This window comes from Pelodiscus sinensis, chromosome 23 (genome assembly GCF_052426305.1).
Source record: "Pelodiscus sinensis isolate ZL-2025 chromosome 23, ASM5242630v1, whole genome shotgun sequence".
NCBI classification, from domain to species: Eukaryota; Metazoa; Chordata; order Testudines; family Trionychidae; genus Pelodiscus; species Pelodiscus sinensis.
The window spans coordinates 14,058,487-14,085,114 of NC_143074.1; the positions used below are offsets into that span (position 1 = coordinate 14,058,487).

The window sequence follows — 26,628 nt, forward strand, 5'->3', positions numbered from 1 at the left end:
GCATTAATGCTAAGGTTTCTGACTTGCTCTAAAGAAAGCTAGGTAACTAGCCCTGTTCAGATTGGAGCACATTAATTAAAAGGACTTTGAGTTTTATGCATACCTGCTGGTCACAGAAGGATATTATGTGTTTGAAGGCATGCATTTATATATACTTGCTAAAATCAACCTACCTAATCAGGAAGGCCTCTGTGACCTTCGTTAACTTCACTTCTCTGAACTGCTTCAGAATCTCATATACTAAAATGAAGGCCAGGAATTCCTTAGTTTAGTATTGATTATGTCATGCAGTTTTAAACTCTATTTGTTTTTGTAATGTGGCAAATTAGAAATACATGTTGGGGAGTCAGGGTCCAAAAAAAAATTGATGGAAATACTGCTTTTTCCTTTAAGGAACGAGATGGCTTTGGAAGTTTGGCAGTAGCCCGGGGAAGAGGTCGTGGTCGTGGGGACTGGAGTGTTGGGACACCTGGCGGCATGCAGGAAATAACCTATACGGTGCCAGCTGATAAGTGTGGCCTTGTTATAGGCAAAGGTACGTGTTACTGATAAGATGCTCCATGAAATTTTAATCTGTTTCAGATGGTTCTGAATGGGGGCTCCTAAACTTTACTGGGGTGGCTGTGGTATTTTCGGTATTTTAAAATTGTGCCATGATCATTCTTCCCATGTTGTAACTAGTAAGCATAGCAACCTACTAAGGCATGTTTCCTTCTGATGCCTTATTTTGTGTCTCAAATGTGCTTTCTAGGCATTTATTTATGAGAGAGGGAGTTTCTGCATGCAGAGAAATCATACTCTGTTATTGGGTCAGGTGTACATGTTATACAAAACAGCTGTCTCGTGAAAAGACTTAGTTCCTTTTGAGGACCCTTTCTAGCAGAGCGATTTAAAGTGCAAGTTTCCTGAGGGACAGACCAAATAGATGCATTTCTGGAGTGGTACCTTTTGTATTGCATTTAGCTTGCACTCTGTTGCCCAGTATTTCTTGTTGGTGCAAATGTTGTATCTCCTTGTACATGGAGATTACATGTAGCCAAGTTTATATAGTCACCTATAAGTTTAACGTCTTTCTGGAAGCAGCAAGATCTAATCTACCCACTGAATATCATCTGCTGGTGCGTAATAGACTGGGCAGATGTCCCATGAATGCTTACGGGCTCCTTAATTTGCCTAGAGTCAGTAGTTTTCTCTAGCTAGAGGAACATTGATGTCCTACTCATTGAACTCAAGTTTACCAAACAAATGGAAAGTCATGCAAACATTTGTGTTCCCTTTTTAGAACAGTTGTGCCTCATTCAAACAACAATCGCCAGTGGGAAGGCTAAGGCTCCAATAGCAATTGTAACTTGACTGTGTGCGCCTTTATGGTGCACGCTTCATAATGTAAATATATTGTATTGAAAAAAACTGGAAGAGAAATATTGCACTGGTGCAATGGACCTGAGTTAATGTTGGCATCTAGTTTTTTATTTTTAACTACAGCAGTAACAAGATTGTATTTAATTTCTCCATACTCTTTAGAAAAGAATGATCTGTGCTTAATGTGAGCATTTGTATAGTCACAATTAGGCTTTTAGTGTCCCCAGCGTTAATGTAAATTAAGTCAGAGTGGATTCCCTCTTTGTTGCTGGATAGTGAATTTTCTGCTACTTCTCTGTTACTGACATCGTTATGCCATTGTACCTTTGTTTCCTGATCAGTAAAATGGGACCACTTACCCTAGGCTTTCAGAGTATTGATAATTGATGCTTGTACACTGCTTTGAACACTTGAAGTTGTGTAATATTTACTTATCAGTAATGATGGGGTATTTACACTTGTACTGTTTGTTCGTTTTTATCTGTTTGTATTCATTTGCTGTTGATGGCTGTAACTTTGTTTCCTGGGAATCTTAGATGAGAAATGAATGACACAAATTTTCAGAGCCTTCTATGTTAGTCAGTTTTCTTCCCGCACTCTCATTTCTGCATTTGTTGCTCTTTCATCATCAGGATGTCAGTACTAAGAAGGGTGGTTCTTTCCACGGTTAATACTCTTTCCTGTAGATGACCAAGTAGGAATCTTCTATTCTAAAACACTTAGGCCTGGGGATATATGGAGTTTAGCCGTGTGGGACTTGGAGTATTGACGCTAAATTTCTGGATGAGTCAGCCAGTAAAACGCTAGGTGCTACTTCCACAGAGAAATTAAGAGCAGATTCCCAAAGTTTGCGCTTTAATTGAAAATTTCTACGTGAATGAGATTCTACTACTGCATCTGACCCAGAATAAATCATTTAAATCATCTCATAATATTTTAACCATTTTCTTCAAACATTTGCAACAGTCAGAAGACCGATGTGAAGGATGACTGGGAAATATAGCTCCCTTTCCTAGTGTCAGTGGAGGGTCTTGGCTTTTTTCTTACTAACTCGTTTTTTAATGTACAAGTGAAAAAGATATGTCAATACAGCAGCACCAGCTGGGGTAAAGTAATCCTTATGTATTCCTGGTGTGACAGTGTGTTTAGAATTAAATAACTTGGAACAGAGAGGTACTTGTAAAAAAAAAAAAACAAAAAAAACAAAAAAAAAAACCTTAATGAATCTAAAAATAGGCTGCTTTTAGAATTGGACCTTTTATGTTGCAGACTATGAAGTTCATGTAATCTTGACTTTTTAAAGGTACTTATCTGGCCTCATAATCTTGAATATGTTTATCCTCACCCTTGTGCGCTAGGGCAATGTTGTTGACACCACAGTACTGTTAGCCTCGTTGTGCTTCAGATTCCCAAGTGGCTTGCCCAAGGTCATACAGAAAGTCTGTGGCAGAACAAGTACCTGAACCCAAGTTCCAAGCTAGTCCCTCCTCTCTGGACCATCCTCCTCCAGGAGCCAACCCTGATGAATGCATGAGCATCATATCCACAAAAGAGTAGATGTTAGTAACTGCAGTATTCCTTGTTACCTTACAAACTGTCCTTGATGGGGTCAGAGGAGGAAGAGGAAGTCAGGCCAAATTGTTACAAGCTTTGTGTCTATAGTATGTACGGTAACTGACCTCTGTCTCTCTTCCACATGGGCATGGTTGATCAGCCTGGCACTCTGTAGCTTGATAAAGAAATGCTAAGGCTCACTGCAAGTTTCTACTTTCTCCCTCTAGAAATGGGTAGGTGCAGCTTTTCTTGTCTGAACGACTTGAAGGGTGGAGGGGAGAGCCATACAAATGTCAAGTGCTTTTTCTATGTGCCTGGTGCCTGGAAACAAACTGCAGCCTCTGAGGGGCCCCGCTGGATTTCCATGATAAATACAGCAATATTGACAGATAACGTGGCCCGCCCGGCTCTTGTCAGCTCAGCCTTTTAGCAGGTTTGATTAATTGCTTTACGATTTCACGTCCAGCTGGGGGGCCACTCCTGGATCATTTCTGCCCCCCATTAGGTAGAAGAATGGAGCAAGCTGCCAAACCAAGTCTATAGACAGTCACCATGTGCCAAGCGGGTGACCTCATTATGAAGGAAGGTAAACTCCTTCCGACACTGTGCAGCATCATGTTGGCTGGTTCATCTTATTTGTGTGCTCCAAAGGCACAGTGAGAAGATATCTCAAATGTGGAGGACGGAGAGTAACTTTTGATGTGTTAGAGGGTGGGGGCAGGATAAAGAACTAATAGCCAAGGATGTGCAGTGTTTAGAGGAACAAACATTCAACCTTTTGAGACCAAGCTAAGAAGTAACTCACTTCACTGGTACAGTAAAATAAGCTGGTGGGAAACAAATCCACAATTAACTTCCCCTAAACATTTCTGCTCTTGGTAATTTGCATAATTAAATGTGAAATGCTAATTATGGAAAAAATTGACACTAAATACAGCGTGGTCATTTACATGGATTACATGGCCAGGATAGCAAGTCAGAAGGGAAGATATTTAGAGTTCAGGAGAAAAGGTTGCAAGCAGCTTTGCTTTAATTTTCACATTGGCATCTGTCACTGATGCCAACTTCTCTTCCTTTCTGTGTAGGCTAAACATGTAAAACTTTCTTCCATTCCATATGGCATCTTAGTGAGGGCATAAGCAGACCCCAAAACTTTCAGCTGATTTAAGAGTCTGCTTTGCACATATCCCACCATGTTAAATGAAACAAGAGTTTTGTTTAAAATTCCTCTCAACTTTCCAAATCACAGCTGTGAAATGGATGGTTTCCTATTAGACTGCACAGGGTAATCTGTTTTGTTTTCAGAAAGACATGGCATAAAAACTTGTCTAATCCCCCAAACTGCATCTTGAAAGAGTTAATTGCCTCAGGGTGACTCTTCTTCCCACAAAAGGGGAGTATAGAATGTTGAAAAGCTCAGGAGTTTTATAATAAAACAAATGTACTCCATGTCCACACTTTGTCTTGAAGTTGTTTTCAGGGCTAGGTTTAGGAAGGCTGGCAAAAAGAGGGAAGCTACTTATGGATACACTTTAATCAACTTTTTTGCTCCACTGCTGCTTAGTTTCCTTTTCTGTCCCTTGCAGTGTGTACTTCAGCTAGTGACCTTATCTAGGTTTGCAGGAATCAGAGCCAAAAACTTCTCCCTGCCCCCTTTTCTCAGTTGAGTGGGGTTGATCTGAAAGTTCTGTGAAATTCCAAAAGAAGAATCGAACCATTGTAACATTGGCTGAAGTTTTTGTTAAGCAAATGTCATTAAGACGCCGAGACCTCAGCAAGTTTTTTCATGAAGTCAAACCAGATTTCATTAGCCCCACTCCACCCTGCCTAAGAATACTTCTGTGCACTTGTTTGAGAGAGCTGGTTCATTGTTAACATTAGAACGGCCATACTGGGTCAGACCAAAGGTCCATCCAGCCCAATATTCCGTCTTCTGACAGTGGCCAATGCCAGGTGCCTCAGAGTAAACAGAACAGGTAACCATCAAGCGATTCATACCCTGTGGGTGGGCAATAATTTTTAATGAGGGGGCACTCCAAGATTTTGCTAAGTGGTCAAGGACCACACTTGTATGGAGAGGGCGTGAGGTCTGGGACAGCAGGTGGGGTGTAGAAGAGAGCTTGGAATAGAGGACTGGGGTGCAGGAGGTAGTGTGGGATCGGAGAGGGAATTTGGGTGAAGGGGGGGGTTATGACTTGGGACAGGAGTTTGGGGGACAGAGTCCAGGAGTGGGGGATATGGGTGCTTGGGGCACAGGAGTTCGGAGGGGAGGGTTATGGGTGCAGGAGGGGATTCTGGCCTGGGGAAACGGGTGTAGAAGGAAGTGCAGGATCTGGGAGGGAGTTGTGACCTGGAGGAGTTGGGGAGAGGGGATGCAGAAGGTTTGGATGGTGACTTGGAGCAGGATGAGGTGGTGGCCTGGGGCAGGAAGTTGCAGGGAGAGAGGAGGTGGAGTGCCAGAGGCAGGCTCTAGCTGGGAGGTGCTTACTAGGCAGCTCCTAACCAGCAGCCCTGCAGGAGCCTGAGAGAGGCTCCATACCTGTCTGTTGAGCTGGCTGTTCCACATGGCTCTGCACCAGCACAGGGAAGGAAGGAGTGAGAGAAGAAGGAGACTTTGTTCACTGTTCCTGCCGCCAGCAAAATTTCTCAGCTCCTGTTGGCCGGAAACTGGCCAATGGGAGCTAAGGTTTTGCTGGGGGCGGGGACAGGGCATGAAGCTATCCCAACTGTCCCCAGCATCCAGAGCAATTAGCAGCTAGCTCTTTAAAGTGTCATGAGCTGCTCTGTAGTAAGAGTACCAGCGAGGTGGTCACGGGCCAGGGCCAGCAGCTGGTGGGTCAGATCTGGCCCCCTTGCCACCTCTTGCCCACACCTGCCCTACCCTCTCACCCATTCCCTGCTTCCGATGCCATAGGCACCATTCCTACCCATCCTGGCTAATAGCCATTGATGGACCTGATCTCCATGAATCAATCTAGTTTTTTTTTTGAACCCTGTTAAAGTCCTAGCCTTCACAACATCCTCTGGCAAGGAGTTCCACACCTTGACTCTGCATTGTGTGAAGAAAAACTTCCTTTTGTTTTTAAACCTGCTACCTATTAACTTCATTTGGTGACCCCTAGTTCTTGTGTTATGAGAGCAAGTAAATACCTTTTTCCTTATCTACTCTTTCCACACTGGTCGTCATTTTATACACCTCTATCATATCTCCTCTTAGTTGTCTCTTTCTAAGCTGCAAAGTCCTAGTTTTATTAATCTCGCTCATCACTTTTATTGCCAAAGATGCACCAAAGGACATGTCTACACTTGAAAGTTATTTCAGGTAGACTTTGAATTCAAAGCCTGTATAATTCTGCAGGTGGACAGTCTGTAATAAGTGTCCACATGGGGAGCTGTTCAGAGTAGCTATTGTGGTTAATTTCCTCATGTATACAAGCCTGAACTCTAGCTGTGAAGTGATAAGCTGGTGAATGTGAACCCTGTGTTGTTCCAGAAGTGTGGGCAGCCATTTGTGCTGCATTTCAAGTTGGGAAGTGGCTGAAGGAGCTGGTACAGTTTTAAGGAATGCACCTATCGAACATTGCATAACCATAGGAAAACTACCAGGCCTTGCCATCACTGCTAAAAAAGGTGTGTTTTACAGTGAGCTCAAGATATAGGCAGTGAACATGTAGCCTAAAGTCAGGAAGAATAACCATGTATCCGTCTCTTCCTCCCTCCCCTCTCCCCCGAGAAACAATTTCTGGTTTTGTACCGATTAGCTGGTGGTGAATTAGAAGGAAGAATAATTATATTTGATCCCAGTTATTCACAAAATAGGTGCCAATAATAGTGAATTTGGTTAGTTGCCCAGCAAAGTGTGCAATGACACTGCAATACATGCTCTTCTTCAGACATTGACGTTGGCTGACCCAGTAGGAGATAGACAGACATCTGGTATGGAGCAAGCAAAGACTGAGAGTCTCTGGGCACATTTAAAAATAAATGGAGAGGGGTGTGAGCCAAAGGATTGTGTCTATATTCACTTTAGTATTTCCTTTGCTGCTTACGACAGGCATGAGCATGGGGGGGGGGGAGGCGGAATCTATTCTAGCTGTAGAAATTAGTTTTGGAAATCACAATAATGCTCAAAATATCCTTTCAGATAATAAAATGCTTATCTCTTCTATGCCTTGATTTCCCTGTTCTGCAGGTGGAGAGAATATCAAAAGCATAAACCAGCAATCAGGAGCCCACGTGGAGCTGCAAAGAAATCCACCTCCCAATACAGACCCTAGCGTACGAATATTCACCATAAGAGGAGTCCCCCAACAAATTGAGCTTGCTAGACATCTCATAGATGAGAAAGTTGGTGTAAGTGTCCTGTGGTATTGCTTCTGACATTGTTTCAGATGGGGTTGTAGTATGTTTACTAATAAAGGTTTGGCTAGGATGGGGTACAAATATCTGTATTTTGTTCTGTTGATAGTCTGGCTTCAAAACAACATTCTTGTATGCAGATAGCCTGAAACTTGTGAACAGGTGCTTCCGTAGATCTCGATTAATATGGATGGCCTTACTGTAGCCTGGGATGTTTCTGTCACGAGCCTGTTTCAGTAATCCAGTCTGGTCTGCTGCTTTTGTGTAAGAGGGATGAAAGATCTAAAGCTTGGCCAGAAGAGACTTTGTAGGGTACCAAAAGGGTGTCTAAAATCAGACCTCTCTCCAAATCCGAGTTACGTTGCTACTTGGGGATCACAGAAGTGCACAAAGAGGATGGTAGGATCTCTGTGATACTACAGACTGCTGGTACAGTAGCAGCTCCAAGGGGGTTCTTAACTTACCTGTTATAAATCCATGGGTGTTGCTGCATAATGGAACCAAGTCAAAGAACTAGTTAGGTGACATTTGGGTGAAAAAAGATTTCAGTGAGACTTTGTAAAACTGAAAAATAGCCCTTATACTGGACCCCTTGATAAGAATGTTTGGCCTTGGAGTACATATAGTGACTTTTGGGTATATCTTTCATAGATGCTTAAGTCCTATTGACTTTCAGTGAGACACTTAGGCTCCTGGGTGCCTCGGCTATTTTCAGAATTGGGCTCCCCATTCACTAAGCCGCTTCTGGGAATTTAATAATTGGTGACTCTTGTAGTACCGGGAGTTGCATGGTGTGGCTTGTGCTGCCTGCTCCTCTTTCATACACCTGGTTTGTTCTAAACAGAGTCACTGGTTTTTTGTATTTATTTTATGATGGAAGTAATTAAGCCCTTGTGTTTGTGGATTCTGTGACAGGGTACCAGCATGGGTGGACCTGGTGGCTTTGGTCAAAATCCTTTCAACCAAGCACCTGCTACACCTCATCAAAAGTAAGTTTCCACAATGTACTTTGGAATGCGATGTAGGAGCATTTTTAAATGGAGGGATGAAGGCTAAAGAATAAGTGGAAACATGTAGCCAGTCTGACTGAAGGCTCAGAATCCAAGGATGAGTGAGATTTGATATGGTCCCTTCTGACCTTAAAGTCTATGAGTCTATGAGATGAATCTTGGAAACCCAGCTCCTAATTGGGGCTGCCAGTTCCTCCCCCATCTCAGAATGCCCACCGCCAATGCAGCAAGGCTGTGGAAAGAAACTTCAACTAGCAATAGATACCATTGGCCTCAAGGCTGAGTGAGGTTTGATGGAGCCTCATTCAGCTCTCTTTACAGTAACTTAAGCCAGACCTTCACACTTACTTCAGTGTGGAACTGTTCAGGAGTTCCCCCTCTTTTTATATCAAATCATGCCTTAGCAGCTGCTGATTCCCAATAATCATTTTGATGCTGTTATTGGTTTTGTGCATAGTCTCTTAAGAACATGTTCTGTCCATCTGCTCCAATGTATGATGTTATAATCCACAGTGGTCCTCAGGCATTCATGACACAGGGTTGGAGCAGCACCTACCAGACGTGGCAACAGCCTGGACAGCAAGTCCCAAGTAAGTGGTTAGCACAGGGTAAAGTTAATCTGTACTCCGCACGAGTACATGGCTGCGGGTTTCACAAGGCCGCTCGTTTGGAAGATGGTAGAAGTTATACAATTAAAGAAGTGCATGAGGTGCACCCTGGAGTAAAAGATCAATGCTCCTGATCATACAAGTGTGACAATAAGTCAAAGGCACGCAGACAACCTGTTTTAAATTGCTCTTTGCTGTTAGCTGCTTGTGTAAAGCTTCCACTCACCCCTCTTTCCTGCAGGAACTCAGATGCCCTTCCTTCTCCCCTCTAACAAAACCCTATCCACCTTCTTAGATTCTCTCCCCCCCCCCTCCCTTCTGTGTTCCTTTGAGCACTGGCCAGCAGCATTCCCTCCCGTTAGCAGTCCCCCATTCAGTTCCAGATTATCCTGATTCTCTTTGCCACTCACCTGCTCTGCTGTTTCACTACTTGTTTCACTACCTGAGGGAAAGTTTGGGATTTTAGGAGCAATGAATGGGGAGGATAGTGTTCAGTGGGGTAGAGGGAAGAGGGTAGGATTGGTTCCCATGCTAGTTCCACATTCTTATGGCCAAGAACATGTTGCCTTACTGAAATGGCATCTCCTGTTAGACGCCCCCTTTTCCCCCTCCCCCCCCAAAAGATTATAAGTACTGACCAGCACGAAGATGTTAAATGCTGGCAGTTGGTGGTTAAAGCAGTTAAAAAGGACACACATGTCACATGACTAAAAGTAAATTATATGAAGCTGTATAAATTCTTCATTGGTCAGAGTTCCAAACCTTCTGTTGGTCTGTCCTTCCCTCCATTCACCAGCGGAAAAGCAGGTCTGTAGCTGTTTACTTCCCTCGCCAAGAGTGCTGCCAAGGTGCCTTTGTAAGTGGCTATTACCCCAAGCCAATTGTATAAGCCTCCAGTCCCTTCATAATGTAAAAACGAAATTGGTCAGAGGGGTTAACTTCCATTGTGGGAGATAATTCTGCTATTGAGAGATCCCTCCTTAGTTTAGCTGGCTCCAGCAATGCCATTGTGCTGTCATTCTGATGCATGGAGCAGTACTTTTCATGCAAACACCAGCTTCAGTTGTCTGCAGTCCCAAAGTGAATATTGCTCTTGTGGTAGAGACATTTTCACTTTAAGAACCTCTTTATAGAGGCCTAAATTTTCAAACCAAGATGTGGCTACTTTCAGAAACTCTTTATGCCTTCCTTCAGCCAAAAAGTTAATCTGTTCAGAAACTTTGTAAAATTCTCTTCATCTGTGTTGCAATGATTGGGGGCCTTTCATGTGCTCAGAGAACTTTCTGTACATTTTTAAATCTAAAACCTAAGTTTTAAAACCTAAGTTTTAAAAATCAGGAATGCATTTCCCATGTTTTTCAGGAATGGCAAGTGTGTCTCTACATTTTAGGTTTGGTTTAGAAATAATCTGAAGATTGGATGTTGTCTGTGGCCTGCAGTTTCCTACTAACAGCATATCAAGATGTAGAACTGCAGTTATAGATCCCACCTGGAGTGCTGCACAGAAGCTGAATCTGTTTCCCAAGATCAGACACTAAAATTTGATGCCATGGAAATGTATCTCTGAATATTCTGAATCTTGTACATAGTGAACCACTATGGCAGGGGATTTCTAACTTACCATTTCTAATACATATGCTATACTAACATAAAGGGAACGGGGCCCATTGCCCTAATCTCTGTACAGACACTTTCAAAGACAAAAGTCCATGCTCCAAGGAACAGACAGTGTAGAAGGTATTGAGTTATAGATAATTGCAGTGGCTATGTAGTGCAAATAGCTTAAATGATGCAAGCACTCAAATGTACTCCTTCACCAGATAGCTGTTATCAGAATAATGGTCACTAATGTTTTCCTGCTACCTGTACTTTGTAATACCAGGAAAATGCTACTTGCAGTTATTTTCAGTTTGCTTTGAGTATGGGAGGGCAGCCTGTCCTGCATTTTAGAATTTCCATCATAACTTTCAATACAGTCTTCTGCATGGGGAAAACAGCAGGTGCAACATTATTTAAATGAAGTAGGGAAGATGCACCATTAGTATCTTAACTTGCCCCTATGCTGGGATAAGAGCTATCAGGCCAGCATCCTTATGGTTCCCGTATACTGGAGGCTTTTATCTTTACCTTCGTGTCAAAAGGCTTTGCGTGTGCTCACTTTTACATTTAGGAAACATGCTTACTTAGGGTACATTTAAAAACATAATCTCATCCCAGATAAATTCACATTTTCCATGAGAACAAGGGAAGGCATTCTCCATCAAAACAATCTGCACAAGCTTTGCTATCCCAAGAGCAATTACTTACAAAGGAAAAAGCCTCTCCTAAAATAACCCTTCTATATATACCCCACCCTTCCTTAAGCATGGGCTTGAGAAGAAGATGGGCTTTGCACTGCACCTTGAAGGTCAGCATACTTGGGCTATGAGCCAATGGGATAAGTTAAGGCTGTTCATTGGCCACTCTGCCACCAGTTTGCATTCTAAAGTCACAAACAGCAAGCCAGACACAGATGAAAAAGTGCTTGCTTCACTCCCCAAGTGCCCCCTGGAACTCCAGCAGCATCCAAACTTTAATCCCTTGGACAAACCTTTCACCAACAGGGGTCTGTACCATCCCTACTGTGCTCGGGGTCAGATGTCTTGCATTGCTTCTATTAAACCTAATGAGAATGTTGGCTGTTCCGTTCCATATCCACTTAGAATCCTCCATGTTCCTGTTTATAGCCAGGCACACTCTGAAGGCAGTCTTGGTAAAGAGAGAGGACAGACAAGATATTGCTGTGCTTTAAGCAGACCTCACTGCTTTCTTCTCCTGCTGCAGATCACAATGGTACCCAGTCAGGCCAGGTGGAGTTCACCAAGGCGTGGGAGGATTATTATAAGAAACTAGGTAAATACCTGTCTGCTACATCTTGTTTTTACACATAAGGGTTTATCTCAAATCAGCTTCTGACCATTTCCTTCCCAGCCTCTTCTAAAGCCAGCGCTGCTGCCTGGTTTCCATGGTCTCATTAGCATTGTCAAAGAGCCGGATGAATCACTCTTCGGAACAGACCTCCTAGGAACAAATTCTAGAATGTCCCCTTCTTTCACCAGCGCAGCCTCCCTTGTGGGAGGAGGGGCAGACCCCTCCCAACCTACCCTTGTATTTAGATTTTAATTACTTCCCCCCCATCTTAAATAAACTAACTGGCCGGGTAAAACATTTTGCCGTGAAATGTATTTAGCGGCGTGTCCTTTCAGCCCACTGCAGACTGTAATTCTCCTAGAAGAAAAGGCATTGAAGGAGGTCCTTTGTTGGCATTAGCAGGTGGACAGTCAAGGCAGCCCTGACCTCTGCAAGAAAAGGTCTTGACTTGTAGTTTTGGTCAAGTCTTTTAACCCGCTTTTATGCCCCTGGACAGGACACTGCAGCCCTGTTTCCTCCACCCACTTCACACTTTCTCTGTGTATTATGTTCGCCCTTCCTCCAGCCCCCGCCACTTCAAAGCTCTCTTCAGCCTGTGCTGCAGTGCAGGGCAGCACCCCGAATGGTGTATAGAGAGAGAAGGCAGTTAGATGGCCAGGAAGAGCCTGCCTCCATTTTTTCTTTGTGCCTCCCGTCCTCCCCCACCAATTTAATGCATGCAGTGGCTTTCATGTAGCACTTACGCATTTTAGTTCGCCTGGCTTTCCTTGCTATGTCTCTAACTACCACATTGTCTGTATGGCTCTTTAGTTAGTGCACCGCTTGATTCTGCAGATTCTGTACATTAACCATAATGGAATAAGGAAGGGGGGTGCCCCGGCCCCAGGTGGCTGGCGTCTCCCCTGGTTGAAGCATAGACGTCCTGAGACCATTAACTGGATTGTTTGACTTTTTTTTTTCCCCAAAGGGTGCATGTGCTTCAAGGGACTGCAGAATATTTTATGAAATGATTGGCTCTCTTGTGCGAGGCAAGGCAGTTGTTCTCTTATTGGATCAACTTCTGTTGATGGGATACAAGCATTCATGTGTCTGCACAGCAGCACAGTCATGGAAACCCGTTTGCATTTATTGCCTTACAGCTAGGGTAGCACTGGTGTGTTCTGGGACCTCCCCTTCCCCCCATCTCTGAGCAACCTGTTTCATAGTGTGCAGCCCTGTTGCTGGAAGTGGAGTTTTTGGATCACTTTCAAATGCAAGGCACATCCTTGTGGGATGGCGTTGGTCATTTTGCAGCTCCCTTGCCACGCTTCACAAGTGGTAGGTTGCACTGGTTCCATTAAGTCTGAGCTAAAGACTGCATCCAGAGTATTGCAACCAGCTGGCACACGTAGCCCCTGGAAGGTGCCTGAAATAGCACTTGTGTGTGGCCATAGAGCATCGGCAGATGCTGCTAGCTAGATCGTCTTATTGCCATCTCTTGGTGGTGTGCTTCCAATCACAGGGGCTAGTCTAGCCCCTCAGCGTCCCTTCAGAGGCACCTACGGAATAGCGTCATGATGCCAAGCTTGGGGACACGCTAATCGACGCTTGGGTTGGCTTGGCAGAAACTGGGTTGTCAAGCAGGGATGTACGAACTTTTTTCATCCCAGCTTCCCCCTCTTTTGAATGTGAATTTTAACTGCCAAGTACACAGGCGGTCTTGCTCACTAGCACAGCCAGTGCTGCTCAGTCTTCCTCCTCCCACCATGGTTCTGCCAATTCTCCAGAGGTTGCTGGTGATGTCATCAGGTGGTTTGCAGACTGGCTAAGTATTTGTCCAGCAATGGCAATGTGGCTTCTGTGGTCACTCCAAATAGGAAACTAGCGAACTGCTCCCTGAGGAAAGGATTTAAATGAGGACAACTCAAGCACCCTTGCTCTTTAAAATAGCTCTTGCCAAGCTAAGACTACCACACATTGTAGCAAGGTGTGAAGAGGAATAGTGAGGGCCTGGGCAATAGACTTGGAGCCGGGAGAGGTCACAGCTAGAGACTTGTCATCTGTTCCTTATTGACATGCCCGTTGTTGTCCTCTTTGCACAGGCCAACAGAGCCAGCAGCAGAACAGCCAGCCTGATTACAGCAAGGCGTGGGAGGAGTATTACAAAAAACAGAGTGAGTGAAACAGGGCTACTGGAGATGAAATAAACTCTTGCTATAAACAGAGTTGGCTCTAAGCCATTAACTTATCTCTGCCCCATGGCATTACTAGCTCCCATTCCCCTTCTGGTCCCTTTTTGTGTCCTTCTGTTGGTGAGGATGCATGTAGGTCTCCCCCGAGAGCTTGAAATCTTGCTCACTGCTGCATCATTTCAAGGCAAGGTGAGGCCAATGAACTGCATTCCACAGTGGACTGTTCCCTTTCAGGTCCACCTGAAGAAGCTGGACTGTACTAGGGAAATGTTTGCGCATGTACCCATAACCAGACCTGACAGAAGGGCTGAAGCAGGGTGGGGGCTTTCTCTCTGCAGTAGAAGGGAAGCTCAGCACTCTAGTGGGGAGGTGTCTTCTCGCAGGCCTTTCAGCGGAATGCCTCTCTGGCATCTTTTGTGCCCTAGCTTCTGCAGGTAGTGGCTGCTCCTCAGTTGAAGGAGTCAAAGGAAGAACAAAGCAGAACTTCAAAGCAAAAGATCTCTGAACAATGGGAACAATACTTGTTATGCTTTCCAAAGAGCCACACCGACTAATAACCTGCAAGTCTGCTTAAAATGTCTTGTTCTGTCCCAATGGGCAGGTAGCTGCTGTTGCTGCTTTTTTCAGGTGTCTGCACCTGTTGGAAGTGGGATGGTTGCTGTATGCAAACGTGCATATGCTGTGTGCAAACCAAACTTTGCCTTCGCTTGCTCTTGCTGGTGCTCAACTCCCTGTGTTTCCTTTTTGTCCTCCAGGTCACGCTGCCAGTGCTGCTTCTCAGGCAAGTTCCCAGCCGGACTACACAATGGCTTGGGCAGAGTATTACAGACAGCAGGCTGCCTACTATGGGCAGACACTAGGGCAAGCTCAGGCCCACAGCCAGGTCTGTATTTGTGTTCCACTGAGTTATCTCCTGCTGCTTTTCTGAGGGGTCAGTATAGGCTAGCATTACCCCTGGGCAAAGAAGATTCCACCAGCTGCCGTGATATCTGAGCCACACCTACAAAAGAGTGACAGTCAGCTAACTGCAGTCCACTGTACCTCTCCATGGGAAGCTTTTAATACCTGAGTTAACTGGCTTTCCTTGGCACTTGCCTCACAATCCACATGCTGCTATGATCTCTGCATTTCCGAGATGTGTGGACCAGCCTTTCATGAGGGTGCTCACCCAGCTCTCAGGTGGCACATCCGTATTCTGAATTCCCACATGCAGGCTATGACTTGCATGTGCATGTTAGGTATCCTTGTGCCTGGATTAGGTGTTTGCAAATATATAGGGATGTCTGCAGTTCTAATGTCCTATGGGAAAACACATCACCAGAAAAGTGATTGTACTGTGCATTCATGGCAGCTAATTCCATATCTACTTTATCTGTCACTCGAGCTCTGCAGTTCAGTTGCCATCTTTCCAGCTGAGGATGGAGTGGGACTCATTTTGAATCCTACCATCAAAGCTTCTTTGGCCAGAAGTGGCTGTTGCTTGCAAAGTTAGACTTGTTAAGATGAACGTCTCTGGCCTTTGGCAAGATGCACGTATGAACCTCACACGTGCAATTTATGAAGATGCTTTATGAATAGCGCATTAAAATCAGTCAAAAAGCTAGATTACTTACTGGCGTGGTGATGAGTTGCAGGGTGCTTCACCACTGAGTCACTTGTTTCAATAGAGCCCCAAAGCTATTACTAGTGTGTGAAAATGAGGTGGTGTTTTTCAACTAGTACTTCGTTCTTCATTGACATTTCACAATTTTTCTACCAGCTCCACAGTTGGCAGAAAAATTCAGCAAAACTTTTGTGAAGATTTTGATCACGCTTCAACTCGCTTTGTGTCAGTCTTAATTAAAAATATAATGAAAATTGCTCCCTTGGAAGTCTTTTACCAGCCATAATTAGCATGTAATGGGTGCATGGTAACTAGTGGGAAATTACTTTCTGGTCTGTTAATTTCCTATGGGCAGCTATCTCTCTTGGTGCTTCTGTTTGCACTATGAGCAAGGAAACAAATGTTAAGGCTCAGACTTTACTTTTTCACACCCAAAGTCTGGTTAGAAACAAACTGTTAGGCAGTGTAGAAAAACGTTCACTGCCGTTGACTGTGGCTAATTCGTGGGTATGGCTGTCCAGCACCTTTCATCAGCACTAAAACTCTTAATTCCTAAAGACACATTTGGCCATGTAATTACCAGTGGTGCAGGAACCTGCATGCTCACTTGGGTCCCAGACTTGCTGGAAAAGCCGTGAGAGGGTATATTTAGTGTAATTAGGCTGATATAGATGTAGTATTAAATGGAGTCCCTTCCCAGTCTCCTATTGAAAAGTCTGGGACTGGGGAGAAAGAAATAAAAAGTTACTTGAGGGGCATGGATTCCCAAGGAGAAGCTCAGGGATAGAGGTATTATGGCTGAAGGTATCCCTGTGTGGTATATATCCTCATTTGTTAGAACAGAAAATATGGTGGGTGGAGTTTTTGGGGAGATCTCTTTAGAACTGGCTGCTTAGTAAGGCTGTGTCTACACTACAGAGACTAGGTTGATAGAACCCCCCCAGTGTAGATTCACTCTGCTGATAAGACTTTTTCTGTCTGTGTAGAACTTCCTCCCTGAACAACATTAGCTATGCCAGCAGAGGCACTTGTCCGTAGACAACTGCATCTGTAGTCAGGTTTTGCTGACATAGCTCTGTTGGTCAAGGATGGGAGGGGGGGAGAGGTAGAGGGTTAGCCTTGTCTGACAAAGCTGTGTCAATATAAGTTTAAGTGTATACCTAAGTTGACTTTGTTTCTCTTTCTATGCAGGAGCAGTAGAACAATGTCCTTGTGGCAATTTTTTTTTTTCTTGGAATCATTGTGGAAGAAAACCTTTTTGTAACAGAGGTTTCTAGATTTGCAACATTTTGATGAAGACTTTTCTGTTTGTTTGTGAAACACTAGTTGTAGGATAATCTATACTGAACTTTTCTAAGAATCAGGAACAATTAGTAATGTACTAAACTTATGGACATGCTGGTAATTTTTTGGTTTCCAAATTTGTAAAAACTCCGGGATTCCTTTTGGAAAGAAGCCAGAGCATTACAGGCACCAAAACGCACCCCAGAGCTGTGACATTTCAACATGTGGTTTTTTGTGTGTTTTTTTTTCTTTTTAATTTTCAATCTTTTCTGTTGCAACAGAAAGAGTGGCTTGGAAGTCTTAGGTGGTATGTAACAAATCCTTAAAAAAAAATTTTAAACAGTATTTAAATATTCTTAAATATGTAAATTCATTAAATGTTTTACTTCTAATTTCTTGTATCTTGGCTGTCTTTGATTTTATTGCATTTTTTTAAAAAACTGAACTATCGTATGTATTGTAATTAATTAATTATGTGAATTCTGTATTGAGACAGTTACTGTTTTGCTGTCAGGCAAGGTATGGGGGGAGGTATTTTGTAGGGTTTGTATAATTTCTAGAGTTCTAAAGGGTAATATAAAATGTGATAATTTTTTTAGCAATACATTTTTCATGTCTCCATTGCTGGTTGCATTTATGTATCTAAGACCTCCAAGCTTGTTTAAAAAAACAAAAAACCCTTCCTCTATGCTCTCAGAAATATAAATACTGTTATTTTTAATATTAAAATGAATCTGCTATTAGTACCTTTAACAAACACTGTGGAACATTAAACCATATAAAAGGTAGTAACTATTTTTTAATTCCAAGGTGTTTTTTGCTTTTTTCATTTTTCTTTTTAAATATTTTCTTATCTAATATTTGTCAAATTACCTAGAGAAATAAATGAATCTAGTATTAACCACAGTATGCGCTAAATAATTTTGATTTAATAAAAGGGATATGATTTCCAATGTTTACTGTAGTGTTTCTTGTACAGATAACTGTATTTTTAAAGGAAAAAAACGGAATTGAAGCTATTTTTTCTTGCATTTTTAATTGATCTGCGGGACATTCCGTTTTGAAATGTACTGAAGTTACTGTTCTTGGGTTCTTTACTTATTTTTTTCCTTATAATGCTTGAAATGTCTAACTATAAAAAAAAATGCCATTGGATAATGTTGAGCATGATGTTAAAGTGTTCTTTTTATTTGACTGACAGTTGCATTTTACACTCTATATAATAAAATTTCCACAAGATGTCTTGTGGGTGAAGTATTTTTAGTCTGCTTTACTCAATTTGCTCACTCTCCTCTGAAGGTGTAGTGGGCACGGGCTACCTCTTTTCACCAAGCCCCATCTCTGCCTGCGTACCTGGCGTGAATCACATCAACTTACCTCCAAATGATTTCATGTGAATGCTTTTGGATAACTCTGTTACGTTGACTTGAGAGCCTTAATTCCAAGGAGTTCCAAAATAAGGTACTCTAAATGTAAATGCCTCTGACCAGAGAGATCTTATTTAATAAATGGAAGATTTCTACAAACCAGAACGACATAGAAGCTTTTGTCTATAGTTTTGCATAAATATTTGTATTGCTTGTTAGTGCATCAACAGAGCTTGGTTTTATAATCTACTGAACCTGTTGCTCTTCTCCCAAAACTTTGTCCTCTGTGCTAGGAAATGGAATACTTTGGCTTACACGTGTGCTCTTAGCAGTGTTGCTCTTTGGAACCAGATCGTCGGAGCAATGCCATCCTCTTAACGAAAAGGTGGAAGGAGTTCACGTCCTTGGGATAGAAATGTGCATTAACCATCGAATATCATCTCCTAGGCAGGGCAACTTTCTCTAGCTGCAACCAACTCATGCTGGGCTGGTATCACTTGAAATAAATCCCTTTTTTATGTGATGTTCATGTCCTACAACTTAACGCTTTGTCCACCCTACTGCCTTCTCAAACACCCAGGCATCTGTAGCAGAATTGGCAGGGGAGAGGGCAGAGAGAGATCCCATCTGTAAAGCAGTGACTCGGAGGCGTATTGAGAGCCGGAAGAAAAGAATATAGCATCTTTAAATACACCTCCAGAGAATCAAGAGAGACGTTGAACGATGGAATAGTAAAAGCCACTTGGAAGGGGAGGGGGAGTTGCAGGAGGAGGGCATAAACGCTGATGATGGGAATGGGAATTGGGGAGAGGGCATTACCGAGAAGACTTCCTTCTAATTCATCTTCCAAGCTCTGTGCCAAAACAGCATTTGGCATGGTTCACAGGGAGCAATTGTGTGATAATGAACCCTAAGGTGTCCATTAATTGAAGACTGAGTATTGCGGGTTGTGCCAAGAGTCATAAATGGCACAGGATTGTGGGAGGATGCATTTTCTTAAATGTATCTGTAAGTACAGATTAGCAAGTCTCCCCAGTGAAATACCCATACTATAAATTATGGAAATATATCCTTCTGATGCAACCTTTTATTGAGGGGGTGGGGCAGTGAAAAGAAATAGTTTGCAAGCCTTTGAAATTTGGCCTGTCATTAAGATGGCGCCTGCAAAGCTGGTTTTTCATCAGCAGTCTGGTGTCCTGGCAGGCTAATGTGCTTGAAATGTTACCAAGTTCAGCAGTTGTCTTCCATTACTGCTGCATGGTCATCAGAGAGTGGGACACTTAGTGCAGGAGCAGTTTAACGTGTTTGGCTGGAAACTGGAGTTTTCCTCTGTATCAGCCCTACAAATGCAGGCAGAAAAGTCTAGAGTGTAGTTTCTGGGGCTGGCTGGCACACTTGCAAATCAGACCCAGGAGTCTAGAAGAGGCATAGGTTTTGTCTAGGGTAGCAAAAACTCTACCACATGCTTCTCCAATCCCTCCTCCAATCTTTTCTTGAGGCTCAAGCTTTGTATACAGTGTCGGGTTCTGTAGTTGTGGAATCTGTGGCAAGGTGCCAGGCTGTGAGCATTTGTCTCTCCTTTTAAATGTTTCCTTCTCATGGCTGCAAAGAACTTCGGAACTCGAAGCACGAACTGATGCAGTGCTTGTGTCTTGACTCACCAGCCCCTGGACTTTAGAACGCATGCATGAATGGCCCCCATCCTCTCAATGGAGGTGAACTCAGAAACCTACGGAGAATTGAAAGGTCCATGTTGATGGTTTGGCTGCTGCTGATTTTAGCAGAATGTCTTTCTCCCATGGTCCTAAGTGGCACTGAGTGAGGCCTGGAAGCCAGTATTTCAAATACCCTTCCGACTTCTCCCACATGTTGATGGCCCCTCATTGCTGCAAAACCTCATAAAAACAGAAACCGAATGCAAAGGTGACGGGAATAGAACCCATGCAGTAACTGCCACGTGGTTTCATGTTGAATGAGAATCCTCTTCTTCAAAGGTCAGTGAAGCCAGTGCCACCTTTGCCTGTGGCCTGCTCAGCAGTGTTAAGGGCTAGGGCCTGGGGCCTTGCTTAGCTTCATTGCTCAGCTTTCCATCTCCTGAATTCTTGTTCTTCCCATGACCTTTCCTGGGTGTGTCCCTAACCACCCTTCCGGCAGGGCAGCTCAAAGCCTTGGGGACACTGAAGCCAAGGAACTTGGCTCTGGACCTGCCGGTGCTCCCTCTGGGTTGCTCGGTAGGCCGGGAGAGGTGTTTCAGGTGACTGCTGTGGCTCGAAGGGTCTGGTTGAAGGAACCGTTTGGCTCTTGTGCTTGGCACAAGGAGTTGATGAAACTGGCTGCCGGGCGTTAGCTCGTACTTTTGGGTCTTTTTCTAGGATGTGGAGCTGAAGGGTGTGAAGGGATCCTATGTAATGAAATCTGCCCTTCCACACGCAGGGAGCTGCTGTGCAGACTAACCCTAAACAACCCACCTTGGCCTGTGTGGGCCTCATGAAGGCATGGGTGAGGACCAGAGGAAGTGGTCCAGGGCAGTGCCGTGGCCATGAGACTGCTTCCAATCACACTTCCCCCTTTTCCGGCCTCCCTAAGAGGTGCCTGGTTAAACTGGGACCCACCAATGGCTCCATCCTTCCTCTTTATTTTCCCCCTTTCTGAAATTCCCAGGATCAAAGGGGCTGTGACTGGTGACAAATGCAAGATATCTTCCACGCTACTGTATTGGCCACTGTAGTTGACTAGCCTTTGGGCAATACCTGTGTCTATGCACCCAGTGTGGCCAGAGCCTGTCCTCGCCCCTTAGTCTACAACATGAGACCACTGGGGAGCAATAGAAGAGGTAGGTTGTGGGGGGGGGGCGGGGGTAGGGTGATGTTCAGAACAGCTGAGCACCTAAACTTCATTCCGAGTCTATTGGGACTACAGTACCTCTGGCAAGCTGGCCGTGGACTTTTAAACATTCTTGTCTATATTAAGCAGGAGTGGGGAACCTCAGGCCCAGGGGCCAGTTGTGGCCCCCAGCTTGCCTGGATCTGGCCCCCAAGGCTCAGGGGTGTCCTCCCAGCATCAGGGAGCCTGTGCGAGTGATCCCGTTCCCCAACGCGGAGCTGGAGCGCACACAATCTACTAGACTGGGCCCCCTAGGGTCTGGTGTTCAAGGGGAATGTGGGGAGTGTCTTTCTCCTTAGTTGGGGGGCCACATCCGTGAGGGTTGGTTTTTTGTTTTTCTCACTTGTGTGCGGCCCCTGACTGATTTTTGTGTCGGTGGCTCCCAACCCAAAGAAAGTTCCCCAACGCTTGATTTGAAGGGTTTAGTGAGGGGAAGGAGGCAGGATTTTTTCTTTACAGGGACAGGTGTTCTTGGTGCTGCCCAGGTTGGGGAGATATTTGGAGTAAAATGGAGAGAAGGGAGAAAGTAAAGGGACAGGGAAACTGAGGAAGGAGGTACTGGGGACCAGAGGAAGATGTTTCATGTAAATGAGGCACTTGCAAATCATATCTGAAACCTGTGAGCCTGCTTCAGTTACATGCAACACCTGAGCTAGCTAGAGCTGGCCAGTCAAAGGTGGGAAAAGCTGCTTTTGCAAAGGTTTGGGGCATTTTTCCTCAGTCTAGGTATACTCTACTTCGCTTGTTTGTCATTTTTCTCCAATGCCCAAATGAGCACAAAACCCCCTGTGACATTTAATTTGTTTCATTTCAAAAAATGCCACCCCTTCAAAAATTGTATCAGCAGCTGGGCTTTCTAATTAGTAGTTTTAAAAAGAAGTTGAAGTTGTGCCCTTATGAGGGCACAGCAGGACCTAAAAATTCAGGTAGCAACATTTAACCTGAACTTCACTTCTACCTTTTTGAGCTCTTGCAACCAGTCTTCAGTTGCTCTCATCCCTCCTGTCAAACACACTTTCCTACTGTCGTAGATGCAGGTAGAGGTGTAGCATCTTGTAATGTGTATTTATTTTCATTCTTGCACTGAATCAACTCCCAAAATACCATTTTCGTGACGAGCCCTTTTTATTCTGTTTATGCTCCAGTGCTAATTAGCAAGCTCTGTGTATTAAGCAGTATGTAGCCTGTTCTGCTTTTTCCTCTGACAGGTACATTTGTAAATGACAACTTTGCTTGAGTGTCTTGCCTAGGCTAATGATGACCCAGTTGGTCTTCTGGACTGTGCTCTATTTACAGAGTATCTTACCATGCAAATCTATTTCAGGGTACTTTCCAATATTGTAAAATTAGTTCCTTTAATTTTGCATGACTTGAAACGTTTCAGACAATGCAAGTTAAAATGAAAAGATGATTGTCTTTTTCCATAAGCAGGTACGTCTCTTCCCCCAAGTACTAAATATTTAATTGCATTAGAATAATGGTATATTTACAATCAGCCATATCAGTGAAACATAAGCGGTTTGAGGAACTCTTTCAGTAATTGCATGTTCTTTCATTCTAAATGTTTGTGGCAGCACAAGTTCACTGGCTGTGTTACTGCCCTGCTTCTGCAGTGTGGTGATTGAATGTTTGTGTGTTCTTGCAATGCTTGATCTGGACTGAAATGAAAGGTACTAGGTGTGTATCTAAGATTGTAGAAAACACTGTGTGTAATCAGTCTCCAATTTGTGGTATTGTTCCTGCATGTGAGGGTATTAGAGAAGTGAGATGAACATCAACTTTCATAGTCCCTGATTTGAATGATTTAACTGGACTTTAAAATGATCATTGTTTTGGCTTTCAATGGAATTTCTTCTTTTTTAAAAATAACCTAATTTTCAGAGGCTTAGCCAGCCTGATCGTGCCCTATAGCAGGGGTGGGGAACGTCAGGCCTGGGGGCTGGATCTGGCCCCCAGCTTGCCTTGATCTGGCCCCCCAAAGCTCAGGGCCCCTCCCAGCATTGGGGAGCCAGCGCTGGTGCTCCAGCCACTCCTCCCCCCTGCTTCTCATTTGTGTGGGGCCCCTGACTAATTTTTCTGTGGTCAGTGGCCCCAGACCCAAAAAAGGTTCCCCACCCCTGCCCCTGTGGGAAAGCTCAGCTCTTCTGGAAGTTTGTGTGCAAGAAAAAGGCTTCCGGTGCTCTTCATCAAGTCCCTCTATTTCCCATGCTGCCTAGACTCAGTCTGCTAAGGAGCATTTCCTCCAGCTGTTCACCAGAATTCTCTTCTGGCTAAAGACTTAGTACTAGGAAATGTTTGCTTAAAAATAAATGATTGGGAAGTTAGGAGCATGTGCCGCTGTGTTAAAATGACTGAGGATGTGTGTAATCTCCCTGTGCCACCACCCTCCCAGCAGTACAAAGAGAATGACTGTCCATGTCTTGCAGGGGCATGGTGAGCATTAAGCAAAGGATCAGTCAGTGGCCGCAGCTCTAGTCTCTGCTTTGAGAGACCTAGGATCAAACCTTTGTTCTGTCTCAGCCTGCCTGTGTGACGTTGGGTGAGTCCCTAAGGCCTGGTCTACACTAGGAAATGGGTTGGATTGACTATATTGGGGGGGGGGGTGAAAAATCCACGCCCCTGAAAAGCACAGTTAAGCCAACCCGAATCCCCAGCAGAAAGGTTGATGGAAGAATTTTGTTCAACCTAGCTGTTGCCTTGCAGGAGGATGGATCACCTACGCCAGTGGCTGGAACTCCCTCATCGGCACAGGAAGCATCTACACAGGCAGTTCAGCAGCACAGCTCTGCCTCTAGCTTTTCAAACACGGAGACCTGCTTAATCCCTGGGCCTCAGTTCCCCATCTGCAGAATGGGTCTAGCAGCCTGCCCTACCTCCACAGCTGTGGTGTGAGGATAAATACCTTACAGCAATGGTCACCAACTAGTAGATTCTGGAGTCTGTGATGGATGATTGGCTGAGAGGCTACCAAGTGCCGGCGCTACAGCTGCCCCTCCCCTGCTGCTCCTGCCTTCCGCTTTGGACCTGCCCCGTGAGAGCCACCTTCTTACTGTGTAGGGTGCGGGAGGCAGAAGGGGGCACTGATGTCAGGGTGTTCCTCTATCCTCATCACTGTGTTATCTGCACAGGGTCAGTAGGGTAGGGCCTTGGTGAAGAAGGAAGCGGGACAAGGGGATTTGGGTTTGAGGTAGGCCCTGGATTGACTTCAAAAAAGTGACCCTGTGCTTAAAAGGTTGGACAGCACTTCCTTAAAGATTGCAAAGGACTCTCTCTCCCTTTGAGAGATGAGAATGAGGCCAGCAAAGAACCTTACATGGGGCAGCTTCACTGATGTTTGTGAGGGGCTCGGACATTCAGGTACGGGGCCGTATAAATATCTAGTGTCCCTCAGGAATTCGTTACAGTGGGAACCACTAAACATAAAGAACCCGTCTGATGGGACATGTTTAGTGCTGTATGTTGTCCATGGGTTTCTGCCAATTTCGAGGACTGTAGACTGAAAGCCCCAAGTGGGGGCTAGCTGGCTAGTGGGCCGGATAGGGAATTGTCTTGAAGTAAATTCTCCCCTTGCTTTCACCCACTCAAAACAACCCCTCTGGTGGCGCGAGGTGCTGTTGTGATGGGGAAGCTGAAGGGAAGGATTCTGCGCACAAGGGAGGGATGAGTTGGGAATGGAAAATCTACCTCCGAGCTTGGCTCGTTTAGCCTGGCGAAGGTGGGGGAGCTGGGATTGCTCTAAGCCCATTGCAGGGATAAATACCAGGCAAGGGGGCAGTTCCTTCAGTTCAACACCAATGTGGACATGAGAGCAAGTGGACAGATGCCAGCCCTCCACAAGCCAAGGGTGTCTGGCCCTTAGAGGGAGCTGCCTGCCAAAAGGAACGGCAGAGGGAGGAGCTTGATGAGTTTATGGAGGAAGTGGCACGATGGGACAGTCTGTTATGGCATGTGGCCCATTGGCAGCACAAATCCCCAATGGCCAGTGAGGAGACATTAGAATGGGGAAGACACTTTAGTTACTAGAGAGAATTCTTTCCCGGTGCCTGACGCCTGGGTCTTGCTCAGGGTGTCCCTAACCTCCACGTTAGCCCTTCGGAAGGAATTTTCCCCCAGATCAGATTGGCAGCAACTTGGAGGGGTTTTGCCTTCCGCTGCAGCATGGGGCACAAGCCACTTCTAGGTTTAAATTAAGCGGAGACACTTGCAAGAGTGAGTGGCTGAAACCTGAAGTCTTTCAATCATGATTTGAGGGCTTTAGTCGCCCCGCTAGAAGTCGGGGATCTGTGATGGGAGAGTGGGCTGGTTCTGTGGCCTGCAAAGTGCAGGAGGCCCGATGAGGTGATCACGCACCCTGGTCCCTTCTGGCCCTAAAGTCTGAGCCTATAAATTCATTAATTCTTAGGTGCCTGAAAACATCCGCTCCTGCTCTGTGGTAACTTAGCCTCCGCCTGCAGCTGCTGACGGTGTCTAAGAGCAAAGAAATGCACAACCCGGAAAGGATGCAATTCTTTGGTCTCTCTCTTTCGGGACCATTTGGGGTATGCCAGAAGGCGACAGGTACTGCATGTGTTTGTCCGGCTCTTAAGGGTCCCACCACTAGATTATCTTTCCACCCCTGCCCTTATCACTTAAGGAAATCCTATTTCAAGGCCTTTCGAAAGACGCCTCTGATCTTTTGATTGTCTGCCTTGCTCGCTCTTTAATCCTGGCCTGGCTGGGGTGCAGGTGCCTTAGCCCCCAGGGGATTAGTCAGTCCCTTCCCATTGTCCCACCTGTCACTCACTTGTCTGCCCTGCCCCGCAGAATTCAGGGGGAGCTGCAGGAATCCTTGTATGGGCTATTCACGGGGGAATATTAAACTTCTCGGCAGTGGAGTCATTACAACGGGCTGGCAGAGGCCGTCGCGCTGTTTGTTTTAGAGAGAAAGAGGGTAACAATGGGGAGGGAGCGGCAGGGGGGCTCATAATGGCTCCTTTTACTCGGCATCATTAGAAGGTCACCTGTCAGCAGATAAGTCTGAAAGGTCCAGTCTCTCCCCCTCCCACTGGCCAGGCCGGCTCTCTCCAGGGCTCTGCCTCACGTGTTTGGCAGGCGGGGTTGGGACGTATGAGGCAACGCCAGCCTGTCTGGATGGCCGAGCAGCACGTTGGATGTGGGTGCCTGTTGTTCATAGGCCCAGCCTCTTTTATCCCGGGAAACAGAGCAGTCTCCGGGGCTGACGGCGGCACGGCACGGCTCGCTGCAGCTCCCCGTTTGGTGCCCTCTCCAAGCTACTTCAGTGTGTGATGCCTGAAACCTCTGCGTGCTCGGGGGCAGCACCATGTGGTTAACCCCCAGAGATGGGAAGGACACCCGGGGGCCCTGCAGTGTCTCTGGGCCCAGGGAGGGGTTAGTCCAGCCAAGCATTTCCTGTTTCCTGCTGCACGGTCTGGTTGCTGTCTCCAGGGACCGGCCTTCTCCTGGGAGACAATCCACAGATAACCTCCCAAGTGATGGGCAAGTGTAGACGCTCCCAAT

At 45.2% G+C, this 26,628-nt stretch overlaps 1 protein-coding gene across 14 annotated transcripts in view; it reads left to right on the forward strand.

Moving 5' to 3' along the window:
* Nucleotides 1–18,118, forward strand: part of FUBP3 (far upstream element binding protein 3) — a 57,670-nt gene extending 39,552 nt beyond the window's left edge. For 10 of the 14 annotated variants that reach the window (XM_075905889.1, XM_075905890.1, XM_075905893.1 and 7 more), the window contains 8 exons: nt 394–535; nt 7,109–7,269; nt 8,191–8,264; nt 8,799–8,875; nt 11,717–11,785; nt 13,885–13,956; nt 14,730–14,857; nt 16,769–18,118. In XM_075905889.1, the coding sequence (XP_075762004.1) occupies nt 394–535; nt 7,109–7,269; nt 8,191–8,264; nt 8,799–8,875; nt 11,717–11,785; nt 13,885–13,956; nt 14,730–14,857; nt 16,769–16,777 (732 nt within the window). In that variant the 3' untranslated portion in view covers nt 16,778–18,118. The remainder of the gene's footprint in view (nt 1–393; nt 536–7,108; nt 7,270–8,190; nt 8,265–8,798; nt 8,876–11,716; nt 11,786–13,884; nt 13,957–14,729; nt 14,858–16,768) is intronic. The other 4 variants (XM_075905896.1, XM_075905901.1, XM_075905897.1 and 1 more) reach the window with 3 other exon arrangements.
* Nucleotides 18,119–26,628: the final 8,510 nt, after the last annotated feature.